Source organism: Phallusia mammillata, chromosome 8 (genome assembly GCF_965637545.1).
Source record: "Phallusia mammillata chromosome 8, kaPhaMamm4.hap1.1, whole genome shotgun sequence".
NCBI classification, from domain to species: Eukaryota; Metazoa; Chordata; class Ascidiacea; order Phlebobranchia; family Ascidiidae; genus Phallusia; species Phallusia mammillata.
In genome coordinates, this window is record NC_137259.1 from 4,924,319 (window position 1) to 4,949,815 (window position 25,497).

The 25,497-nt window shown below is 37.6% G+C and overlaps 1 protein-coding gene across 1 annotated transcript in view; it reads left to right on the forward strand.

The window, feature by feature from the left end:
- Nucleotides 1–25,019, forward strand: part of LOC145203862 (nuclear pore complex protein Nup98-Nup96-like) — a 44,109-nt gene extending 19,090 nt beyond the window's left edge. Inside the window, exons 20-34 of the mRNA XM_080076193.1 lie at nt 720–827; nt 1,508–1,594; nt 16,445–16,591; nt 17,303–17,491; nt 17,965–18,323; nt 18,823–19,110; nt 19,530–19,687; nt 20,217–20,357; nt 20,803–20,945; nt 21,325–21,549; nt 22,010–22,079; nt 22,146–22,317; nt 22,638–22,792; nt 23,587–23,713; nt 24,139–25,019. Of these exons, the coding sequence (XP_079932319.1) occupies nt 720–827; nt 1,508–1,594; nt 16,445–16,591; nt 17,303–17,491; nt 17,965–18,323; nt 18,823–19,110; nt 19,530–19,687; nt 20,217–20,357; nt 20,803–20,945; nt 21,325–21,549; nt 22,010–22,079; nt 22,146–22,317; nt 22,638–22,792; nt 23,587–23,713; nt 24,139–24,377 (2,608 nt within the window). The 3' untranslated portion in view covers nt 24,378–25,019. The remainder of the gene's footprint in view (nt 1–719; nt 828–1,507; nt 1,595–16,444; nt 16,592–17,302; nt 17,492–17,964; nt 18,324–18,822; nt 19,111–19,529; nt 19,688–20,216; nt 20,358–20,802; nt 20,946–21,324; nt 21,550–22,009; nt 22,080–22,145; nt 22,318–22,637; nt 22,793–23,586; nt 23,714–24,138) is intronic.
- The last annotated feature ends 478 nt before the right edge of the window (nt 25,020–25,497 follow it).

A 25,497-nucleotide genomic window follows, 5' to 3' on the forward strand; every position in this document is an offset into this window, starting at 1 on the left:
TCTTGCAAGCAAGTCTGTATTACTACCTGTTATCGTGTTTGTGAATGTACGGTAAAAAATCGTGCTTTAAAGGGCATTTTTTTCAAAAAACAAGTTAGTTGATCTGCTAGAAATGCCGGTTAATATTTTAAAGTAATTATCTCTTAAAACTGCAAAAAGTTATAACTTGAGATTAGTATCTAGCTCAGTGGTTCCCAACCAGGGCCCATGCCCCCCAGGGGAGCACGAGCTGTGTTCCGGGCGGCCACGGGTGTAGGTTCACCAGAATCACCCATTAAAAGCCATTTTCTTTCTAACTTTATTCCCTAATTTAATCGTCTATTTCACATACTATTTGTCTATATTAAGGTTTTTCAAGAGTATGGATTCTTGTTTACTCTATTCGACCTGTTTAAAGCCGTAATTAGTACCGAATTCCAACACGAGATTGTCATTTACATTTTTAAGAGGGGCACAGGTCCTACAAGGTTACTTGAAGGGGGGCACGAGGCCCAAAAGTTACTTTTATGGGGCCACGGTCTACGAAAGGTTGGGAACTACTGATCTTGCTCTTTAAGCCGAAATATTGTCTGGTGTGCCGTGGAAATTTATCTAAATTTTGCCTTTCAAATCAAAAAATGCTTAGAAATTATGCTGTACTGTTGGACAAATACAGTAAGCACAGTTTAACGTTTTTTTTTGCCCTTGTGTCTATATCTAACTCATATTATATGAAACAGCGGTGTTGATCCTCGTACTTACCAATCCCCTTCACAAGCACAACCCGCCCAAATAACTTCACCAGCCGACATATTTTCTTCCCCTGCCGCTGCGTCTCCGAGAACAAGGTAACAAAATGGCGGCGACTTGTAGCGGCGAAAAGCTCTTGCTAGAAGCTTGCTTACTCTACCCACTGTACTATAGTGTATTGTTTTGTAGTCTTGTTGTTTTGCAAACACATTGTCATGTTTTAATGTACCCGCTTGCAGTCAGAAACGTTACTAACTCTTTACTTACAAGTTTATGCGCAACTTTAATATGACCCAATTTACTCGTTAGTAACCCAACTACCCATTTGAACTCCGAATTATGACCGAAACATACTCGTTAGAACTCTGGATTATATGACCCGGTTTTTATTTACTCGTTTACGGTACTCGTTATTCACTTTAACTCGGTTTAACAGGGGACAGTTATTCTTAAACTTTACTCATCGTTACATAAGTATTTAAAATGGCCACTGCATTTACTTGTTTATATGACTTGTATTTACGTGGATTCTTTTGCAACTGCACGATGTGTTAATCTACTCGCGACTAGAGCATGTACTCGTTTTTACCGATTTTTATTTGTTACAAAAATACTCGAGTATATTTGACTATACTGTACAAACTTACAAGTTTTTAGTGTGTAGTACTTCATGTAGTACTTTATTCTATTAGATTTCGCCTTACAACTTTTACTTGTTTTTTTTATGTTAAACCTTTGTGGCGTGTATTTTTTTATGACGCAATGATTTGTGACGTAGGAAAACTGCTCAAGTTGTGGACCGAAAACGTCACAAAGGCTTGTCGTCTGTTGAAGTCACACCGAGTCCAGTACCAAGCTTTTTAAAGTAAGTTTTCTTGAATAGATTTGCGTTTAACCACAAAAGTCGGTCTATAAAAACGGTCTATATGTTCTACCCATTACGTATCATTTATACCTCGAGTTTTGCCGAATTAGGCAAAGATCCGGACAGATCGAATCTGGTTTAACCGAAGTTTACTGTACTCTTTGCACAATTAGAAAAAATTAATATGATTTGATATCATCTTTACACGTATTTTGTTAATTTCTTTTCTGTAAGCTTAGTCCGCCAACCGTATAGCTTGATTTTATTAACTTCAACACATTTGGTCGGAATACAAAGGCACACGAATATTCAGATAAGTGCAAGATTTTTCAGCGTATTCAAACACACATAATACTTGATTTTACCAATATGTCACTTCACTATTTGGAATACTACATGTTATAATGTTTGTACAATACATTGCTTACTGCATTTACAATATACAGCGAAAATTTTGCGGACAAAGAAATACACACATGAATCATATATATTTTAGGTATTATTGCAAATAACATGTAATCATTTCGAAATTGATTTCCACATTTTTGAAGCAAAGTAACAGGTTTAGGTATACGGGCACAAAACGCTTTTAGCATAAAAAATGTGAAATATATATTTTTTTTACTTTAACAAACACTCATTTTTTACTAATGTGATTATATTGAAGGTTTAATGTGTTTAAAGTGACACAGAATGCAGGTCAGACACTGAAAAACGCGAAAAAATAGATCCCAATTAAGTATAAATTATTTCATAAAGAAGAACACAAAATTACAAAAAAAACAAGTGCATGAACTTTGTAAATACTGATATTATAACACTTTTAAAGTTTACAGTGTCTTATATCACAGCATATTTTATGTAAATCACAGTTAAAACTTTACAGCTTTGATAATTTAAAACTAAATAAAAAGAAAGTAAAAAGTAAAAAAAAGGCCATTTGCCAAAAATGAAGGCCATTTGCCAAAAAAACTTAGTCCTGCTGATTGATTGGGAGATTCCAGGTTATTTTGTCAAGCTAAAGACAGTTTACCACGAAACTAAAAATGTTTGTTATGCGCTGTTGCATTGAATCTCCTGAGTTTCGTCAAATGTTGCCAATTGCCAATTTTGGCTTTCCATGTTTCGCGCTGTCTTCAGCCTACGTGGAAGAAAAAAGTGGTTAAAAAGAATAACTGGCATAAGCAATATACCAGTGGTTCTCAACCTTTTTCGGCGAATTCCTCCCTTAACATTTCAAAACATTTTCATTTCACCCTAATACTACATAGTAGATGCTAAACCATACAAAGATCATTTTGTATTGGATGTTTTATCAACTTCACCGGTCATATTCCTAGAGCTTAAGTGTCTATTTAAAAACCACATGCACAAATTAGTAGTAAATTTCTCCACTTATATTTTTAAATTCCCCCCGGGTTGGGGACCACTGTATTACACAAACTAACTTTTCGTAGGCATCTATTCTTAAGTAGCCCGAACCCTGGAACATATCCGTCATGAGTTCGTACATCACTTTGTGATCAAACTCCAAAGCAATGTCAATTCCTTCACGTATTTGCCAGCCACGAGGCAAGTCGCTAGGGTCTCCGGGCACCCTGCGTGCGATTTCAAACAGGAGTAAAACAAAGCACCGAAACTGTTTTGTGGTCCATAGCTGCGGATTTTCAATCATCCTTTCATTGAACAGTGTTTCGCAAATCGACTTAAAACCCGGTTTCAAAGCGGGTTGCAAGTCACTTTTCCATCTTGCATCCAATCTAGTACAATGAGTATGAAAATATCTTTGTTTATTGTATACATTACTGTAAAATCTCATAGCTTTAAGGTTTTTATCTGATTAAATTACTTTAAAATTCTAGTTCAATTAGGGACTACAGTTGTTTTTGAACTGTTTTATTTGACAAAACATTAGTAAGAATATGTGAAAGGGTTAATACATTCATACTAGGATTAGCCCTGAAGCGTCCATACAGACCAGCGATCACGGCATACATATCTCGATAAATTATAGTAAGCCAGGTCATTTTAAGGCGTAATACCGAATCAAGTATGTCTCCCAAGCATTTTCAAATAGCGATTCCCAAAAAAGACTTCTGTCGTGAGTTCGAATCCCACCGCAGGCTAGATTTTTCTAGCCTATGCTTTGCCATATGGGAATGCTTGGAAGACCGGCTTGATTCCGTATGACGCCTTCGAAAGGCCTGGCGTACTATGATTTAATGTGTGAACATTGCTTGTTTTTTATACCAACCCTAAAAAGTCAACGTATCCGTTTCCTGGTTGTGGACTTTCTCTATATTGCGGCAAAACGAAGAACAACGTTGTTGGCCTTGAAACGAAATTGGAAAGAACGTAAAACTCGAATTGAGAACCTTTTGTCCACATCTCGCTTTTCACCAATACTTCTAATTTCCGCAGAATCTCACCTCCAGTCTTCTGTGTAATGTCGAATGTCTGTGGAGAGTAAATGCGAGTCTTTTGATGACGAAATTAAGAGTATAGTCGACGTTTTATATTATGGAACTAGAGTAAAAATCTAGTCTTACTTAAGTAAAATCGAGTTTCTACTGACTAAAACGGAGTAAATCGAGTTATTGTTGACTAAAAGTAAAATCGAGTCTTTGCATCATGAACAGTCTACATAACGAGACAAGAGTAAAATCGAGTTTTAAAATGACATAAAAATAAGAGTGCATTCGAGTTATTACGTGACGAACTATACGAGTAAAATGCTATTAGGGCAGAAAATGCCGTCACATTTTGGCGATGAAACAATAGCAAAATCGAGTTTTCCTGAAGTAAAATCGAGTTGAAATAAAGTAGGGTGCTGTAGAATTCATATGCCGAAACAAGAGCAAACTCGAGTCCTGCTCGCCGAAACCGGAGTACACTCGATTGTTCACATGACGATGCAAGAGTAGAATCGAGTTTTACTGAAGTAGTAACTGAGTCTTTGGATAAAAAATACCGACAGCACAGTCAAATCTTTACTTAAGAAACCTAAATCGCTGGAAAAATGGTCTCTTGATTCAACTAAACTAATTCCAAAACGCCACTGTCCAATGCACCGGCGAAGCAACTCGAAAAAAAGTTATCATATACCTTTGGTCTCTTCACTTTCCCCCACTATAACTGCTCTGTGTTTGCCTTTGTCTTTTGACACAAAGTAACTCTATCAATGAGAGTATTAGGTTTCGCTGCTTGATAAAGGCATACCTGTACCATTATCAAATTCCATGACCCTTTAGTAAGCTTTTCGGAAATGTCCCTGTTATGACCTGAGCGTTACGGCAAGGTTAGAATGCAGCAACGGTCAAAATGCAAAACATATTAGTAATAAATGATAATCAATTGTGGTTTTAATCTTTGTTTTCTGCATACGATCCCCAATTGGCCGTTGTTGGCTTTTTACATGCAGAGGCTTTTAGTTAAGCGCGTGTGTTAAAAGATTTTCTGTACCACTGTAGAAATTGCACGAGAAATAAATGCTTTAAAACTGTTTTATTGCGTTCACTTGAATACATATCACTGGACCCATTCAACGACTTGTTACTTATTAACGCCTGCCTGCGTTTGTCGATGTGCAAGTAAATCGATAGAGTATTACTCGTCACATTCTTTAAAAAAACGGAACTCAGTTTGTAAAAACTAGCCCAAAAACCGCCACTGCAAAATATATCATAAACTAGCATAGGGTTGCCATACGTCAGGATTTCCCCTGACATGTCAGGGAATTTAGTGTTTAAATCTGCGTCAGGGAGAAATGTTAAAATGTACTTAAAAGTCAGGAATTATATATAAAAAATATATATATTCTATAAAATTAATGTACCAACGGAGAAAGTTTCTAGTAGTTAGCTACAACCGCGTCTATACCATGAAACGTAAAGAGCTAAAAACTGGCGGCGCGCAGTTTAACAAACAAGGTTACTGTTTTGATTTGGAGTGTGTGCGCGCGCGTAACAATACCTGTTTGTCACTGGTTGTCTAACTATACGCGTTAAATACACAAATAAAAATCCGCGTCTCAAGAAAACACAGCATTTGATGCTAGGTTGGAACGTAGGATCAAATGCAAACAAGGTTACTGTTTTGATTTGCATTGTGTGCGCGCGCGTAACAATACCTGTTTGTAACTGGTTGTCTAACAATACGCGTTAAATACACAAATAAAAATCCGCTTCTCAAGAAAACACAGCATTTGATGCTACGTTGGAACGTAGGATTATTGATGCTACGTTGGAAATTTCATTTGCTTTAACTGTGTACCTAATACGCAAGGAACCAACTGACAACGAAACGTCAAATGTCGTGAGACATAAAAACGTTTTTATAGTGGCATTTTTTTCAAATTTAAAAAGGTCTTTATGGCTCCCATTGTTTGTTTGTTTTTTCTGTGTGAAATTGGTCCAAAATGTTTTTTTGAGTGCTAAAGGTTGACGACCCCTGATATATGTGCTTATTGTTTCACGGATAGTGTGAGTAGTGAGCTTAGTCTAATAATCTTTTGTAAGATCGATGGCGAGTTTTCAGATGTTGTTCGCTGGGGAAGGTGCTGCACTGTCTTCGACCCGGATGGCTGATCGTTATTTTGTTCGACCGTCTACACACTGCTAAACAATAGGCTTTATTATATGACAACTAACAAAAATGCAATTGTTCGCGCACAATTGTAATGCTTTTGTCTTGTCTGTGATGTCAGATTTGGATCATTGATATGCGCAATTTTGCATAACTAGCTAAAATCCTGCAATGAACTTTCGTTTTTCTAAAATACACATTCAAGCTTAGGCACCGCGAGCCCTCAAAATAATGGCAAAGGGACCGTTCAGAAAAAATAACGAAAATGTTTGAGAAAAACTCGGTTAACGCAACCGAGATCAATTTTGTCAGGGAATGTGTATCGTAAAATATGGAAACCCTAAACTAGCACAAAACCGCAACTTTAAAAAGAATTAAAAATTAGCTCAAAAACTGCAATTACAAAATAAATCAAAAACTAGCCCCCCAAAACGCAACTACAAGCTAAATAAAACTAGCTCAAAACGAAAACTACAAAGTAAACCAAAAACTAGCCCTAAAGCCGCAACTGCAAAGTAAATAAAAACTAGCCTAAACGGAAAGAGTAACAAAAACACTATAAAAAATGGAATTTATTGTTTTACCCCAACTTAAGCTCTTTACCCCAACCTAAAAAATATATTAAACTTACTACAAAACAGTGATTTAGGAGAAAACAGTCGGTAAGCGTGCTTAACTTTTCCTGCTACAGAAGGTGTAAAAGTATGGTGTGTAGCTTCACCTCCTATTTGAGAAACCAATTTCAGTGTTACAGGAGCATGAAGCCCAAAATTTTATGCTATCACAATTGAACAAACAATAGGTTCGAAAGCATTTCACTATCACTATTTGATTATTGTAATTACATCTTTCTTAGGTAAACTTCAGCCGTAACTCATATTTAATGGTGAACTCTGATAGAAAATCCGCTTTATATCCTAAGCATCTCGTCTACTTTTCGGGCGAATTTAAAACTAACAAACAATAAGTTAGAGGCATAAAACTCAGGTTGTAGCTGTTGCGAAGCTTTTGGGACACGCTCAGACAATGTTTGGTTTAAACATATGCCACTGTACAACAAACACTTTGAGTGTTGCTAACTCGAAATCACGTTTTGTTTGTAATTTGAGGAGTGTAAATAAAAAGGATGCTAATTGCACTGCTGCATTACAACAAATACACGCAAAGCTTTGCTAACGCTAACAAGAAAGTTCATTGGGTCATAGTTTTATGATAATTAGTTTAACTATTGAGTTATTGTTCCTGCTTTGTCGTTTTAATTGAATAACAATAAACGTTGGAGGGCATTTCTAATTTGCCTTTTTATCGTAGGCTACGGTTTGGAATTCAAAACCTCGTACATCAAAATATACACGAGATTCGTAAAAAATCGTTTGCTGAAATGACGAAGCAAGAGTATAGCCGACATTTTACGTTTTGAAATTAGAAGAAAAATCGGGTCCTGCTGGAGTAAAATCGAGTTCTTACTGACTAAAGTGGAGTAAAGTCGAGTCTTTGCATCACGAACAGTACAGTCCAGAGTTGCAAGCGGGCCTGAAATCTGAGCCCGAACCCGGCCCGAACCCGAAAGTATAAGCCCGAAGCCCGACCCGAACCCGAAACGTTTTTGGGAAGCCCGTTTAGGCCCGAAATTTTGATTGACAGGTCTATCCACGAAAGCCTTGCAACAAAGTATGAGAAAGAAAAAAAGAGAAAAGACAACAAACACAATGAACAATAGTAGACAATGGGGTAAACAATACGTTTTAGACCAGGGTGGGCATTCGATCAAAGCGAGAGAATTGTTACCAAAAAATGACGGAAACGGAACGTAAAGTCAGGCCCGTTTTGAGCCCGTTTTCTGACAAATACCTAAGCCCGAACCCGGCCCGAAAAGCCCGGCCCGACTTGCAACTCTGGTACAGTCTATAATTTACATAACAAGACAAGAGTAAAATCGAGTTTTCCTGGGGTAAAATCGAATCGAAACAAAGCAAACCGGCGAAGCAACTCGAAAAAAAGTTATCATATAGCTTTGGTCTCTTCACTTTCCCCCACTATAACTGCTCTGTGTTTGCCTTTGTCTTTTGACACAAAGTAACTCTATCAATGAGAGTATTAGGTTTCGCTGCTTGATAAAGGCATACCTGTACCATTATCAAATTCCATGACCCTTTAGTAAGCTTTTCGGAAATGTCCCTGTTATGACCTGAGCGTTACGGCAAAATTAGAACGCAGCAACGGTCAAATGCATATTAGTGATGATCAATTACGGTTTAATCTCTGTTTTCCGCATACGGTCCCTAATTGGCCGTTTTTTTTACATTCGAAGAATTTTGGATAAGCGCATGGGTTAAAAGCTTTTTGTAGCACTAGAAATTGTACGCAAATATATGCTTTGAAACTGTTTTATTGCGTTAACTTGAATGGACTTATTTAACGATTAGTTACTTATTAACGCCTACCTACGCTTGTCGATATGCAAATAAATCGATGGAGTACTTGGTCACATTCTTTAAAAACCGCAACTCAGTTGGTAAAAACTAGCCCAAAACCGCAACTACCAAAAAAACATAAACTAGCCCCAAACACGCCAACCCACAATATATCATAAACTAGCCCAAAACCGCAAATACAAAATGAATCAAAAACTAGCCCCAAACCGCAACTACAAAACTAGCCTAAAAACCGCAACTACAGATTAAATCAAAACTAGCTCAAACCGCTGTAAAAAATTGTATTTATTGTTTTGCCCTAACTTCAGTTCTTGGGAAATATATAAAACTTAATACAAAACAGTGATTAAAGAGAAAAAAATGAAATGGTAGTAAGTCCAAAGCATATAAACGTATTTTCCGCATACCTGTGTAGCCATGTTTTCTAAAATGCTCGCTAATTCCAAATTTCGCTTTTTCTTCTTCTATAAACCTAAGCCTGATATGGTGTGTGCCTTCACCTTCTATTTCAGAAATCAATTTCAATGTTATAGTAGCATAAAGCCTAAAAATTTATGGTGTCACAATTAGACTCGCAATATGTTTCGTAGCTTCTTAAGTAAACTACAGCCGTAACTCATAATTAAGGGTGATCTATCAAAGAAAATCCGTTTTATGCTCTGAACATCTCGTCTGCATACTTTTTGGGCGAATGCAAAATGAACAAAAATGAAGTAAGGGGCATAAAACTCAGGTTGTAACCCTTACGAACTTTTTGGGGCACGTTCAGACAAGGTTTAAGTTTAAACATATGCCTATGTACAACAGAGTCTTACTGCGCAACAAACACTCCACGCGTTGCTTACTCGTAATCCCGATCTGTTTGTAATTTCAAGTGCAAATAAAAATGATGCTTATTGCACTGCTACACTACAACAAATACACACCACGCTTTGCTGAGGCTGAAGGCCTATTTAACCTTGAATGTTAATAACAAGAATGTTCATTGGGTCATAGTTTTATGCTAATTAATTCATCTATTGCAGGGGTCAGCAACCTTTTAGGCAACGCGTGCCCATTTACTTGTAATTTTCTTGTGGTAATGGCTTCGCGTGCCAACGTTTTTCTAAATGATAGTGGTTCGTGCCAGCAGATAACAATAATAAAAAGAAGGTGTTTTGTACATGTAAGGCTGAATTTTACAACAATGGCATGATAAAAACTATGAACCAGCAGTGTAACAGGTTAAAATGTTACTCCAATATAAACAGGCAAATCGGTTGGCGCAGAGTTGCAAGCGGGCCCAAAATCTGAGCCCGAACCCGAAAGTATAAGCCCAAAGCCCGGCCCGAACCCGAAACGTTTTTGTGAAGCCCGTTTAGGCCCGAAATTTTGATTGACAGGCCTATGCTGGGACCCAAATAACAAATGAAAAAGAAAAAAAGAGAAAGACAACAAACACAATGAACAATAGTAGACAATGGCGTAAACAATACGTTTTAAAGTAGGGTGGGCATTAGGTCAAAGCCAGAAACTTATTACTTAGCAGATTTTTTTTTTGAAAATGGCGGACACGTAACGCAAAGTTAGGCCCGTTTTAAGCCCGTTTTCTCACAAATACCTAAGCCCGAACCCGACCCGAACCCGAACCCGGCCCGAAAAGCCCGGCCCGACTTGCAACTCTGGGTTGGCGTGCCATCCAAAACCACCAACCTTGGCACGCGTGCCAGGGGTTGCCGACCCCTGATCTATTGTGTTATCGTTCGTGCTTCGTCATTTCAACTGACTAACAATACACGTAATTTTATTCATTGCCAATTCCCGAGTAGATAACCTACAGAACCTATTAGAAACAAAATCTTTTTTTAAGTGCAGAACCGCATACAAAAAATAAATAAAAACAAACAAAGGAATATTCAATTCACAGTTCATCACCGCCTGAAAAACACAACTTTACAGCTCACAGCACGTAATACAGTTATTTCGAAACTTGAACGGCTTAAAATTGATGCTCATTCTCTTCTGTTTAGTCTTACAAGTTATATTTCGCCTGGAGTTCAAGCCTGTACATTCTTGCTACATATTACATAACTTAAACCTCTAATACATACACAACTACATATACACAAGACAAAACACCCTTACTTTTCACACGCTCAAGTTGTATAGCAGCTTCAATTTCAGTTTGTATATCCTTTTCCGTAGGACAGTGGTTCTCAAACTGTGGCACGCGTACCACTAGTGGTACGCCGGAACGTTTCAGGTGGTACAGGAGTAGCTCTTTGTGATACCTAATTTAAGTCCGATCTAAAATAGAACCGATCCAACTGATCAGCTCTGGTTTAGGCGAAACCCTTGGACATTCTTTCGAAATTGCTAAATATGCTATCCCCTCCCCAAAAAAAGTATTGTTGCCAAAAGGGGTTCGTGACTACAAAAAGGTTGGGAACCACTGGTTTAGGTGGTACGCAACGATAGAAAAAGTTGTCAGGTATGGTACGCTTTTTTAAGATTGAGAACCACTGCCAAAGGACTTAATTAGAATTAGACCATCAATGAAAAATGTGAATTTGCCTGTACTGTGTTTGACTGGGCGGTTTCGACTATTGTTTTAAATTTACTCCAATTTGTTTTTCCCCACTTGTAACAATACAACGAGTACATTTACTTTTGCTTACTCAATAAACCCATTTTTATTCAGTTAAAGGATCTTTTTCCTTTTTACGGACTTGAACTATAAAAATATTGTAACTTTCTCTAATTTAAATAGTCCCTAATTTAACGACTAATATGTTTTCACAAAATATCGTGGCAACTTGTGTCATTTTTATTCTTTTTTATCCAACTTAAGATAGGATAATTGTTTATCCTATTTTCGTTTGAACCGGTCAACCTTTAGTGCAGTGGTTCCCAACCAAGGGGGAACTCCCCACTAGGTTTTTTTTTGTAATTTGCCGGGAGGAATTTGTGTCACACTATTTGGTCTCGTACTGGTTGTCTGTGCTATGTGTTATTGCTGCATTTGCCGTATATGAGCTGATTTTTAAGTAATGTTTTTGAAATATAGTACAAAGAGCTACAAAGTGCCATTGACCCCTGGTAGCAGGCACGTTTAAGTTTTAATTATACTGATAAAGATTAAAGACACCGTTACACTTTCCAACTATAACCAAAAAAACTAATTTTGTGAACTTGTGTCGAGAAACGCTTTCTCTTTATAACCGTATCTCTTGTACATATTTGTATGACGAAGGCCATAGTGTACCAGCACATAGTGCCAGGGGTAAAAAGGGTTTCAGGTTGTAGCTGTTACAAAGGGTTTTCTGGCACGTTCAGACAAGACTGAGTTTTATGGCGTAACATAAGCATACCTGCTACACTACAACAAACACACACCACGCTTTGATAACTGTAATTACGACTTCTTTATAATCCTCATAGTAAATAGAAGGGATGTTCATTGGACTGCTACACTACAACAAATAAAAATCAAACTTAGCCAACTCTTTATGCAGGTGGTTCCCAAATGTTTTTCGCATGCGGCGCATTAAAGAACTAAAATTTCCCTCGGCGGCACACTTCGCAGGTAAACAGAACATAACTTGTTCTAAGAATTATAACTTTATTGTTGTGGGTAGGGATGCTTTTTATTACCAATAAATAAGTTCTAAGCTTTGAAACATGGTCAGGTACATCAATATTTCGTCACAAGGTCCTAAAACACCGGAGAACGTTTGCTCTGTAAAATAGGGGATATTTCGCGGCACACTTGGAAATCTCTCGCGGCACACAGTTTGAGAATCACTGCTTTAGGATGAAAACCTCTTTATAACCTTAACGGTAAATAGAACGGTTTCATGAACTTTTTGCTTGACATGGTAATTCCCTCGATTGTTTCATCGTTTTCTGCGACGTATTTTCCAACTTTCTGTCGAATGCAGTCATTGCTTTTAGGTGCAGGTGCATTGCTACCGTTTTTTCATTTGTACTCCATGCAATAAAGTACAAGGTTTAGCGGTTTTTCCTTTTCTTCTTCAAGAAATCATAGACTTTTTAGTAAAAAGTTTTTTTTAGATTGTTGCCAAATCGTCGATTTGACACGTTGAACTTGTTCCGTTTCTAAATTCTAGAAATTTGAAAGTTGGCATGTCCCAAACGATTTATTTTTATTGAAGTCTTTCCGCAAATGTATCCTTTGTTTAGACAATAGATAGAGCTACAACTTGCCCTAGATTGTCTCTGCTTTACATAACAGAAACTGAAATTCACATATTTTATTGATAACATGCAGAACTCATCGGAAACAAAATCGTTTTCAAAGTGCAGAACCGTATGCAAAAACTTCAAAAAAATAAACAAATTTTTAATTCACAGTCAATCACGCTATAATATTGCACACAAATTTCACAGCACACAAACTTAAGAAAAAATATAAAATGTACATTACTAATACTGTTGGTTATATCAGCTTACATTAATGCATGATAAAAGGACCTACTAGTTACAAGACTTACTCTATATGGTACAGTGCATGGCAAAAATTAGAAGAAACATTGTTTTACGGCAAATAATTCTTTCAAAGCCTGCGGTTTTTGTTTTCATTTGTGGGACATAAAACGTTTTGCAATGCTGTGCTTTTAATATGTTAAATACAAACTGTGTTGGAGTTTTGGTAGAGATTTTTTCTTTCTTTATCACTGCTTAGAAAACAGAACTTCACAGCGCACAGGACGACAGTTTGTTTGGAAACTTGAAGCGCTTAAGTTTGTTGCTCATCTTTTCTGTTTAGTCTAACAATTCATATTTTGCCTTGAGTTCAAGCCTGTTAGGAAAGCACCTTGTTACTACATAAATTAAACCTCTGTTACAGACACACCACACAAAAAGCCTTACTTTTCGCACGCCGCTTTGCGTTCAGGACCCCTTCCAATAAACATTTCGGTCATTGTTTGGTATGTTTCCTTACGATCAAATTGTATAGCAGTTTCAATTCCAGTTTGTATGTCGTCGGCTGTAGGAAAATCGGGATGATCTTTTGGGACTCTGCGCGCTATTTCAAACAACAGTAAAATATAGGAACGAAATTCGCCTGTTGCCCATAGGTGCTGGTTTGTCAGGAGCGGATTATAGTGGAGTGTTTTCCATTTCGTCTTGAAACCGGGCTTTAAAAACGGTTGCAAATGCTTCCAGTTCGATTGAAACCTAGGTTTTGTAAGATGCTAAATAATACTGATATGTTTGCAAAATTATGTATTTACAACATACAAGGTCTCCGAAGGTTTTGTGTTTTCTAGCTAGCGAATTCCTTACCCGGGAAAATGTATGTAACCGTTTCCTGGCTGCCTTCTGCTGTACACATAATGTGGGAAAACAATAAACAACGTTACCGGCACAAGGTTTCGTTGTTCCAACGCCGAATCAACAAGAAAATCGAATATAGAGCCCTTTTTCCAGTTTGGGCCTTTTACCAATTTGTTTAATTGGTCTAGCACCCGAGGTCCCGTCCAATCAGTAATAATAAATGGCTACAAACAAACAATTTTTGTGAAATTTGTAAAACAAACCACTAATTAAGTCCAACATATTGGCTTGTCTCTCCTTGCTAAGAATATTTGGAACCGTAAATTGTGTACCCAAGCGTGTACCTAAGTATATATGTGACAAGCTACAAACAGAGATACCAGAAGAGAACATCCTGGTAATCATTGAATAGGACTTAACTGTCAAATGTGGATTTGCCTGTACTGTGATTGACTGGTCCGTTTCGACTATTGTTTGAAGTTTACTCCAATTTGTTTTGTAACAATACAACGAGTACAGAGTACAGTTACTTTTGTTTACAAAAAATAAAAAATTTTATATATTTTTTTTAAATATTTTTTTAAATTTTTATTCAGTTAAAAAGATTATTTTCTTTGTCACGGAATTGAATTATAAAAATATTGCTATAACTTTGGCCAAATGAAATAGTCCCTTATTTAACGATGAATGTGTTTTCACAAAGTACCAAGTTACCTTTATTGTTTTCATTCTTCTTTGTCCAACTTGTGATAGGGGAATTTTTTATCCTATTTCCGTTGTTTCAAGTTGCCAACCCTTAGTGCCTTTGCCACGTTCAACTTTTGCGGATACTTATGCTCATAAAGATTAAAGACACTAGAACGATTTACAGCTATAACTAAAAAAAGTAATATTGTGAACTTGTTACGAGAAAGTCTTCTCTTTATAACCGTATCCCTTCTCTTAATAACATATTTTTATTACGAAGGTATACCAGTACATAGTGCCAGGGGTAAAAGGTTTCAGGTTGTAACTGTTACAAAGGTTTTGTGGCACGTTCAGACAAGATTGAGTTTATAGGGGAACATAAGCATACCCAGATTGTAATACGGGCCGGGTTCGGGCTTAGGTTTCTTAAAAAGCAGGCCTAATTCGTGCCTGACTTTCCACTCTGTGTCAGTATTTTTTTGAATAAATTGATTTCGCTTAGTAGCCAGTTGCTGGACTTAAGCTAATTTTAAAAAGCCCTAAGAGGCCTTGGTAATGACCAATTGTCTATGGTGTTTGTTGTTTTGGTGTGTTTTGAGGCTTCAATGTATAGGCCTGTCAATCAAACTTTTGGGCCTAAACGGGCTTCTCAAAAACGATTTGGTTTCGGGTCGGGTTTCAGGCTTGTACTTTCGGGTTCGGGTTTCAATTTCAGGCCCGTTTACAACTCTGATCATACATGTTACCCTACAACAAACACACATCACTCGTTGAAAACTGTAATTACGACCTCTTTATAATCTTAAGAGTGTAAATAGAAGGGATACTCATTAGACTGCTACACTACACCAAAAACAAACGACACTTCCCTAACTCTTTAGGCTGAAGATCTCGATGTTACCGTAAGCGTAAATAGAACGGTTTATTGAACTTTTTGCTTGACTTGGCAATTCCCTCTATTGTTTCATCGTCTGTTACGACATTCCCGGAACTTCCTGTCGCATGCAGACATTGTCGCATAGATACATTCCTACCTTACCCGGCTTTTTTGTTTACTTAACGCCAAGGGTCTCTAAACTAGGGTCCTCCAAAAAAAGCTACGGTTTGGAGTTCGCATTAACAAGTTTTAGCGAGTTTGTCATTGTTCATGCACTGTTAAAATTAACTGTTTCTGTTGTTATTGGGATGCATCACAAGATTTGTCAACCATTAACATATATACCAGTGCAGTACGTAAATAGCTCCTGAAATTGTTAGTTATAAACTTGTTAGTTTATGGCCACAGGAACATACTTGAGGGTATAGGGTCAATTAAAGGTTTTACTAACGTACCCAGCTGTGCAATTTGACAAACATTGTCAGTTGCAAAAATATTGAAATAGTGCGATATTTATCCTTTCCAAAGAAGTTTTAAATCATAACCTGAGCTGATTTCGCTTTTTTTTTCAACGCATCCTGTTGAAACCCACTGATAAAAAATACCAAACATAAAAGCAGTAAACCTCCTGAGGTGAATATATTCATACTGGGATCAGCCCTGAAGCATCGATGCAGACCAGCGATCACGGCATGCATGTCGATAAATCATAGTACGCCAGGCCTATCAAAGGCGTAATATCAAATCAGGCGGTTTCCCAAGCATTCCCATATAAAAATCTAGCCTGTGCCTTGCCGCATGGGATTGCTTGGGAGATCGGCCAATTCGGTATTACGATATTTAGCCGTTTCAGTACATCGCTATTAGGGACTGATGATGCCATATATTTGGGAGAAATCGAGCTCCGTAGTGGTTTGTTATGAGAAATACACGGACTAATTTGAGTGTGCTGAATTTTTCAGCTAAGTAATACTTTTGTTGTTTTAGATCATCAGTACCAGAGTTGACTTCAGCGGCGGATAGGGGTCAAAGCACCCCCTTGACGTCACGGAAACGCCCCCCTATGCCCGTGATTGCACCCCCTCGAAGAAAGCCTTTTAGTTTGCGCGGTCGCCTGACAAGGGGCAAGCAGAAGTAAGAGTTTTGTCAAAAAAAACGACGTAAAATGATCTCATATTGCTAAAAATGCATCTATATGTTAAACTGATACATATAATGCTTGTATAAAACGAACAACTGAGTTCCTATATTAAACTTGTAGCTTGCCAAAGAAAAGTACGATCAACGTTTCTTGTAAAACTTAAAGTTCGAAATTGTGGGACATAGGATCGTTTTTTACTACATTGCCTTATCATTAGTTCGTTTATAACGCGACCGGATAAATGCATGTCGCTTAAACGGGGTTCGGGTAATCGGAAAAGCATCATACATTTACCACCTTGTGCTCAAACATCTTAAATTTTTGTCAGTCAAATACCCTCACCCTAATATTCAGCAAAACCTTCAACAACAAAACAGATTCAGCCAATTTTATACTTTGTGCTTTTGAAACACCTTTGTTTTTCTTAGCTTTTTGTTTAGCCGATTATTCATAAAAAAACATTTAGACAATCGTTAACCAAAACAGATTCAGCCAATTTCATACTTTTTGCTTTTGAAACACCTTTGTTTTTCTTAGCTTTTTGTTTAGCCGATTATTCATAAAAAAACATTTAGACAATCGTTAACCAAAACAGATTCAGCCAATTTCATGCTTGTGAAACCGTTTTACCACATGATAAAAAGTTTCTTAAGAAAACAACTTCCCCCTACTATGTGTTAGTGTTCCATACCTTGTGTTTTCAGTATGTTGTGCGACGCTGCCCTGATGCTCGGTCAGTCCTTTCGCGTTGGTTGGGGTCCAGGTTGGCAATTCGTGCACAGCGGTGACAAGTCACAAACCGGAGTGCCCGAGGAGGGGGATTCCCCTGAGCAGCAACCTGCAGACCGATCCAGCAATTTTGGACTTTTCTCAACCCCTGACGATACGATGAGGTGACTTGGTTCCGCATTTTCGAGCCTTTATTAGTTTGTCTTTATGTTGCACTAGCCCAGAGTTTGCCTAAGCATAGCTATTCGCAAACTTGATGAAACTGTTCTGTATTAAAAACAATGTTTTTTTAAGACACTGTACACGAATCTGTTCTTAAGTTTAATGACCAATATAACGGCCAAAATAGACGATTGAACAACAAAGAATGCCGTTTTTACGTCTAGTTAAGCCGTTTCGTCATCAAAACCGGTTTGGTCTCAAAAAAATATTTTGTACAATGTTGGGTGGTTACTGACTTACAGAATTAAATCTAACTCCGAGGTTTTGGGTTAAGTACAACTAAACTGTCCGTTTTTTTCTTTTTTGTTGTTAACACTAAAAATTATGAACTAGAACATTAACAGCCTAAGAAATTCAATAAAACTCGTTTAGACATAAAATCATTTAAACCTTTTCTACGTGATTTATCCCACAGGACAAGGCCTGAAAATTTTGTGATTCACCTGCAACAAGTAAAGGCGGCTCCTCAGCTTCCAATCATCCAATCAAATCCTCTCTCGCTCGAGCTCGACCAATCACCGTCCGACTTGCCTTATTTGGAAGCCGCATTGAAATACAGCAAAGTGGAAACCGAACTCAGCGAAACGATGGACGTTGATGAAAGTTATCGACGCTTGGACTCCAGTCGCATGGAATTATCGCGCTCTGTTGCGCCATCTCGCGTTTCAGACCTACCGAGAGTCGTCCCGCAAGTGGGCGCTGAGATACTAGAGGAGTATGCTGATATTGCGAAATCCGCTTGGGACAAAATGCGAAAAGACGATCCTGATTCTGGTAAATTTATTTATAAAGGACTAACAAACTAGCAGTTAAACTGTAAAGGGAAAACTAGTCATGTATCTTTGTAACTTTACAGACCGTGTTACAGTCCCTGTACCTCATTTTAGTGTGGGTTCGAATCCCACCGCTTGATAAATTTGTTTTACACAGTAAACTAGTAGTTTCTAACTGACAAGAAATTTTAAAACTTGAAGGGAAGGAATTTACTTTTAATTTTGACATAGGGTTTGTAAATAGACACTTTAGCTCTGTGAATATGCCAAGTGTTGTTGATAAAAGACCAGATTTTAAATGATCTTTGTATGGTTTAGCATCTACTATGTAGTCTTATTAGGGAGGAATGAAAATGTTTTGAACCGCTAAGCGAGAAATTTAACGAAAAAGGTTGGAAACCACTGTTAGAACTCGTGCGTATCATTTTGGTGTAGATTCGAATCCCACCGCTTGATAAATTTACCTTCTTAACCTAATTTGACCAAAAATTATTTTTCAGGTACCACACACCTCTGTCATATAGTTTTCGGCCTTTGCCAAGCCCTGTGGGGCCACCTTACATTACACGACGGGAGCAGAGTGACCAGAGAAGACCACACCTCATTTGCCCACCAGATGGCACGCAAGAGGGATTTAGTCACGTGGTTACGCGAAGCCATCGACGCTGACCTGGCAGCTGGTCTTCGCGACGAATTGCTTGATAATGGAAGTAATTCGCTACAGCGAGTTCTGGAAGCCTTAAGCGAGGGCAGAACCGAAAAGGCTGTGGATATAGCTTTGCACACTGGTTCGTTTTCTGTTTTTTAAAGATTTAGAAAAAAAGCGTTCCTTTTCGTGTTTTTAGGAAGTTTTTACATGTGAACTTGTAGTAAATGACTGATCTAATATTCGAACCCTTTAGAACCTACTTTTTATTACCACTTTTGTTAAATTTTTAAAATGCTGAACCGAATTAAATAGTGCAATGTTTATGGTAAATAGTAATAAAAACCATTGTTCAAATATTGTTTCAAAATAAATTCAGCATTTAAATATTTTGTTTTGGTGCACTTGTGTATAGTGGTCTAATAACAAGACTTCATATTCACCATTATAAAACGTTTCAGATATTTGGGTTTTGTTTTAATTTTACTTTAAAAATGATGTCAACAATCCTTGGTCACATGACTTGGTTTTAGCCAATCACAACGTTTCATTTTTTCTCAGGCAACAGTCGCCTCGCTCTCATTATGTCCCAGTCCTGCAGCACGAGCTCAAACCGAGGATTCGTTGCTAGGCAACTCATGGAGTGGGAGGAGTTGGAGGCAGACCGTCACGTGATCGACCAAGCCATCAAAATTTACTGCCTCCTAGCGGGCAAACCGGTTAGTAAAATCACGGAAGAATTTTGGCTGCAGTTGTATTTATAATTGTAAATGTGTCTAAATGTTAGACCTTAACCCGAGCATTTTTAAGCCCGAATTGCTCCCCTTTGGTTTACGTAATGCACCAATTTGACAGACACGCCTACACCGAAATTTATACAATATACTAGAGATGGGCCGAAACTGCAACTGTTCTGTTTGGTGGAGCACCGAGCATCTTACATTAACGCTCGGTGCTCGGTCGAGCATGCTCAGCGTATTGTCACAAACACTAGTTTTTTTTACTTTTTGAAAGTTCCTTATGCTGCCCTCAGGGCCGTATTTACACTCTAAAAACCTCTTTTGCATAACATGTGAGGCAAACCAACGCTATGTGAGACACTCATGTTTTTTTAGTACCAACCGCAATACAAACGGGTGTTTTTAATAAAATTATCGATGTCTCAACTTATTAAGTTAGTAAGTGAAACAAATCAAAGCTTCCAAACACTTCCTTTATTTTCATAAAGTGTTTTTTATTTATTTTCAGGTTTGGTTGTCAAGCAGGGGTTCCATCAACACATGCGAGGGTCTGGATTGGAAACGAAGTTTATTTCTCCATCTTGTTTACATCGCCGACTCAGTTGCTCCGGTCATTGATGGGATTTATGCATATCGTGATGCCTGGAAGGTTCGTTGATATAGCGACTTGACAATATAAGATTTCTGTCTGACTTTGATACTAGAACGTAACGAAAGTTTGTGTAGCAGAGCTTTAGCAATCATTTAAGCGGACTGGTCTTAGGACCGGCCTATATATATGTGACTATAGTGCTTTAACATATTCGTACTTGAAAACCCTATGCAAAAGAAACAACTAGCTGTACGAGTTAGTTAATGTGTTAAGATATCCAGATATTTTACTAAAATAAAATGCTGTGTGCTTTAAATCTTTTTTTGAATCCTAGTCTTGAGCGCTATAAATTATAATTATTCCAGAAAATTCAAGTATTTTGAGAAACGTAAATCTGCCATTACCTAAAGTATATGTGGCTTTATTTTTGTTCAGTGGCGCGGAAAAAAACATTAAAAAACACAAAACAAAACACAATTTATTTGAAAATCTCGTTCTGCAGGGTTCCAGTGAATTCGGGGTATACAGCGCCGCTCCCCTTCCTTCGTACTTAGAGCGCCACCGAGTGTTGATCAACTTCAACGAACGCGAAGAATCACCGGAGCGTGACGTCTGCTATCATCTGCTCAAACTTTACTGCAAAAGGTTTTTGTAAAATCTTTGGTTTTGGTTTAAAAGTTATAACGGCTTTAAAAGTTAAAACTTAGTGGCGAACGCTAAACTATCATAGCCTGTAGCGCTTGTGTTTAAACAGGTAGGGGCAGTGGGATTTGTATATTTAACTAAACCGCCTTCTTAAACCAGTGAAGTTCCATTGAAGTTTGCCGATTTAGTTTGCGTTAAAGCTTTCCAGTTTGTAAAAATCAGACATGTTATGTGTTTTCCCTTATAGCGCTTTATTCATTTAAAACAAAATGGCGTCCGCGAAGCTCTACGCGTAACAATAGTTTGGGCAACCTCTGTATTTACACAGACTTTGATTTCAAGCACAGCGTCTTTGTGTGCAATGTAATACTCGTTGCAGATCGCATCATCTCGACACAACCCTTGATCCATCTACTACTGTTCCTCACGCACTTGACCACCGTGTATCTTGGCATACATGGAGATCCCTGTGTGCTGCTGGATACCGTAGCCACCTGGGGGCGCACTCGAGCTCTACCCTGCATACGTCATACGCGTCACAGCTAGAAGCGCACGGTCTCTGGCATCAGGCGGTTTTCGTTCTCATGCATATCGCTGATGATGTGTACGTGTGACAATTTTTGCCTTTTAGTGGTTACGAATAGTCCTGTTTTTTTTTTGTTTTTTTTTCACATATATTTTTTTAGTTGTTGAGAATAGCCCTGTTTTTTTTTGTTTTTTTTTCAGACATTTTTTTAAAATAACGGACTTTAACGCTCTATACTTGATTGCATATTCGTTGAACTTACGAACTCTTGCATAAAAGCTTGACAAATATCTTTGTGACACTGCAACACAAAAACATTGGTTCGTAAAAATAGGTTAAGAAGCACTGAATTTAGCTATTAATTAAAGGGTGTATTTTTGCGGTATATAGTTCGATAGTTTTTTTGTCATATTTAAATTCACCTTTTTGAACGTCGTTAAGTTGTTATATTGCTCGAAGTCACGTGATGTAACGCCAACAACGATCATTACGTCACACACGCACTTATGGCCCAAAAAAACTGCTTTTTACTTTTCAGGGAACGTGAAATTTCAGTTCGAAGCCTTCTCGGTCGTCACGTGACCAGCTTCGACCAATCAGAGCAAGAGGTGGGTTTTGTGAGATTTCTTACAAGAAAATTAGAAAACATGCTAAAAAATATGTTTTGAAATTAGGAAAAAGAGCGTTTTTTGATTGATGAACTTGGCGTACCAGAGTCATGGTTCCACGAATGCCGGGCCCTTCACTCAAAGTGCGTGGGCAACCATAGAAATCATGCGAAACATCTTTTACTTTCTGGACATTGGAAATCGGGACACAATGCTCTTATTAAAAACGTTGCCGCAGGTACGAAGCTTTTACCTAATATGAAATTCCTTTTTATTTATGTTAGATATAATGGAAATCAGTAGTTAACAATTTCTTGATGCTCAAATTTACAAATTAATCAATAAATATTTGTGTTAATTTGCTACAAGCTTTAAAATTTAACAAAAAGCATTTCCCCCAGAAAAAACATTACAACTTTGTTTACTTGGTTTTAAAAATGTTTGTCAAAAACAATGTTTGTCAAAAAAGTTTTCAAGCATTATGAAATGTATGACAAGACAACCATGCAACTATATTTTGGCACTTGGAAACATAACGTTTAAATTATCTTGTTGCAGATGATTTAATTCACGACAGATTATCTGATATTTGCGAATTATTAAAAATGTTGGACGATCCTCAAAAATATCGCTTGATTCCAAATTGGTCGACAGCTGGAAAGATTTTTCTTGATCACGCTCGACTATGCGAACTCATTCAAAGATTACAAACGGTAAAACAAAAATAAAATAGAATAAATTAATGACTAGACCTATTGTGTGATGGTAAACGATATATGCTTGTTTACTGGTCAATACATAAATGGTTTGTTAAAAGCAAAAGTGTGTCCTTTCAACGCCATTTTAGCTTATAATATAAGCCTTATCATTAGTACAAAATTTAAGGGCTGAAATCATTTATTCATAAACAGACACAAAATATATAAACTTATACGGAAAAAAAGTTAACAGATCAAATATATATAATTTGATCTGTTAACTTTTTTTCCGTATAAGTTTATATATTTTGTGTCTGTTTATGAATAAATGATTTCAGCCCTTAAATTTTGTACTTTTGTGAACTTGGTTGACCTTATACTTAGCCTGATTAGTTAACTTGTTGTTGGGTTGACTAATGTTAAATCTTTATATGTTTTATGTTTATATTTATGATATCTTGCTTATACTTTTCTATTTGCATAAGGAAATAATTAACCTCTTACTCAGACTTGTTGTTCGTTTGACTTACGTGACTCATGCTAAACCTTTACATATGTTTCATGCTGTGGTGGGATTCAGCCGGTTCGCACCGGTTCCATAGAACCGTCTTACGAAATTTTAAGAGATCAGCGAACCGGTTAGCATTACTGGTTACTGGCAATGGACTTTTTGTAACAGAAATGGCTGAAAAATATAACTTTTGTGACAGAACCGGCTGACAAAAATTGGAATCCTACCACTGGTTTCTTGTTTGTTTATATTATTCTATTTGAATAAGGCAACAATATAGTTCATTCACCATTTTCAGGACGAAGATAAAGACCAGACTAAGGTCTTAGCAATGTTAGAAGACATAAGTCCTGAAGTAACCTCCTTGTGTCAGCGTGTTGCTGAATTTCACTGCCGAAACCCTAAAGACCGACTCGCCAGGACAGGTTAGTAGTTGTTGGGTTAAATTAACCAGAAAATTTCCTGAAGCCTTCGTGACGTCACTCTGATATGACGCAATCGTGGTTTGTTGAGGAAATGGTTCCAACAATTTGAAATGATTGGATCAAGCCTAGTCATCAAGTTTGCAAGCTTGAATAAAAGGACAACTTCAACAAACGAAGGGTCGTGAAACAATTTGTGGATCTTCATTGAATTTCAAAAAAAAATGTCAAAAGTTTCCACTTTTAACGGTTTATCCGCATTCAAAAGCGTTCATGATTTTGTCAACATTTTATTATGATCAAGAAAGATAACTGATGGTTATGGTTAAGTATGGTTTACTTGGTTGAATTAATGTCGTTTTTTTGCACAGTCCTTATGAAATAATGTGTTTTTTGCTCAAACTTTAACACTAAGATGTTTCACGTAGAAATGGCCCAACAAGCGCTAAACCTCTACACCGCTATACAAGACCTGCAACGCGAACACGAGATGTCGCACTTTGCCGAGACACAGCGCCACCACGTTTTTGGCTCCGCGGCGCCACACGTGGTTGCCCAGCAGATCACCCGGCTTCGTTTGCCCCAAGACTACGCGCTTCAGGATTTACGAAAAATCGTTTTAGCAAGTTTCGAAGACCAGCTGTCGACGGGGAACTCTTTGGACTGAAACCCAGATGGTGTGGTGAATCTGAACGCACGCGGCGCTATTGCGATAAGTGGATCGATGGTTTTTGACGCCACAAAACGAAGGTCGTGGAACAACCGAATATGCAGTTTGAGCTTGAAGACAGATTTCACATTGGACAACTAAGTTTTCAAAAGCTGTTGCTGTATCATATATGTTGGGTGTACTATAAAAATTTTTATTAAATATCACTACAATAAAATTGAACTTGTCTTAGCAGCATAAAGCGGTAATAATTTCGGTCAGTGAAAAGACCAACACCCGTACGCCTCAAAATGCAAGTATTTTGTACATTAAAAGCAGCTGGGTGGGTGGCTTCTATGTGTATTGTCCAACACGCTTCTCTAATATCCAGTTTGAAGTGTGAAAAATGTTCGGTCAGTCTGACTTTACGTTATATAGGCTCATTGACTGCCTTTGCAACTTGGCATATGATTGTAAGTTGACCACTGTCTTTGCTTCTTGTATTTCTTGACATACCAACAAGGGCTGAGGCATGATATATTTCGTTCCAGTTAGTATTGTCCAATCGCTTCTCTCTGCCGAGCCAACTCTTTCTGTGCGTTTATGTCACATCATGTTTTGTGTTCTGTTTATAAAGTTCGGCGCGCAATAAATTCCCGCTCTCATAAAAAACAACACTAAATCACAACTTGTTTCCTAACCGTTTTGGGTTCCGGTATTAATGATGGAGCTTGGAAATATTGACAGAAACATCTGGTCAAAGTGTGGCAAAACGTGTAAGGGTGGTTGAATGCCGACTCCGATAAAACTGTCAGTTTTACTTGTTTGAACCAAAAATTAAAAGTAAAAGCAGGTAATTATGGCTCCCCTTTCCTGAAGGGCGCATCTTGATTTCACATTTTTACTTTTTTCCGCCCTAAAGTTTGTCCATGTAGGCCACTTATGCGTACGTCTCGTCTTTAAAGGATTTTGATGAAACCTTCACAGATGATAAAAATGTTCCGTTTGACTTGAAAGCCCCAGTATTCAACCCACTAGCCCCCTAAACGAGTAAATTTTTAAACAATACCCAAATTGGATGAAATTTAAACAGTTTGATCATTTTGCAATTTCAGGTGTAGATTGTTGTGTTTCACCC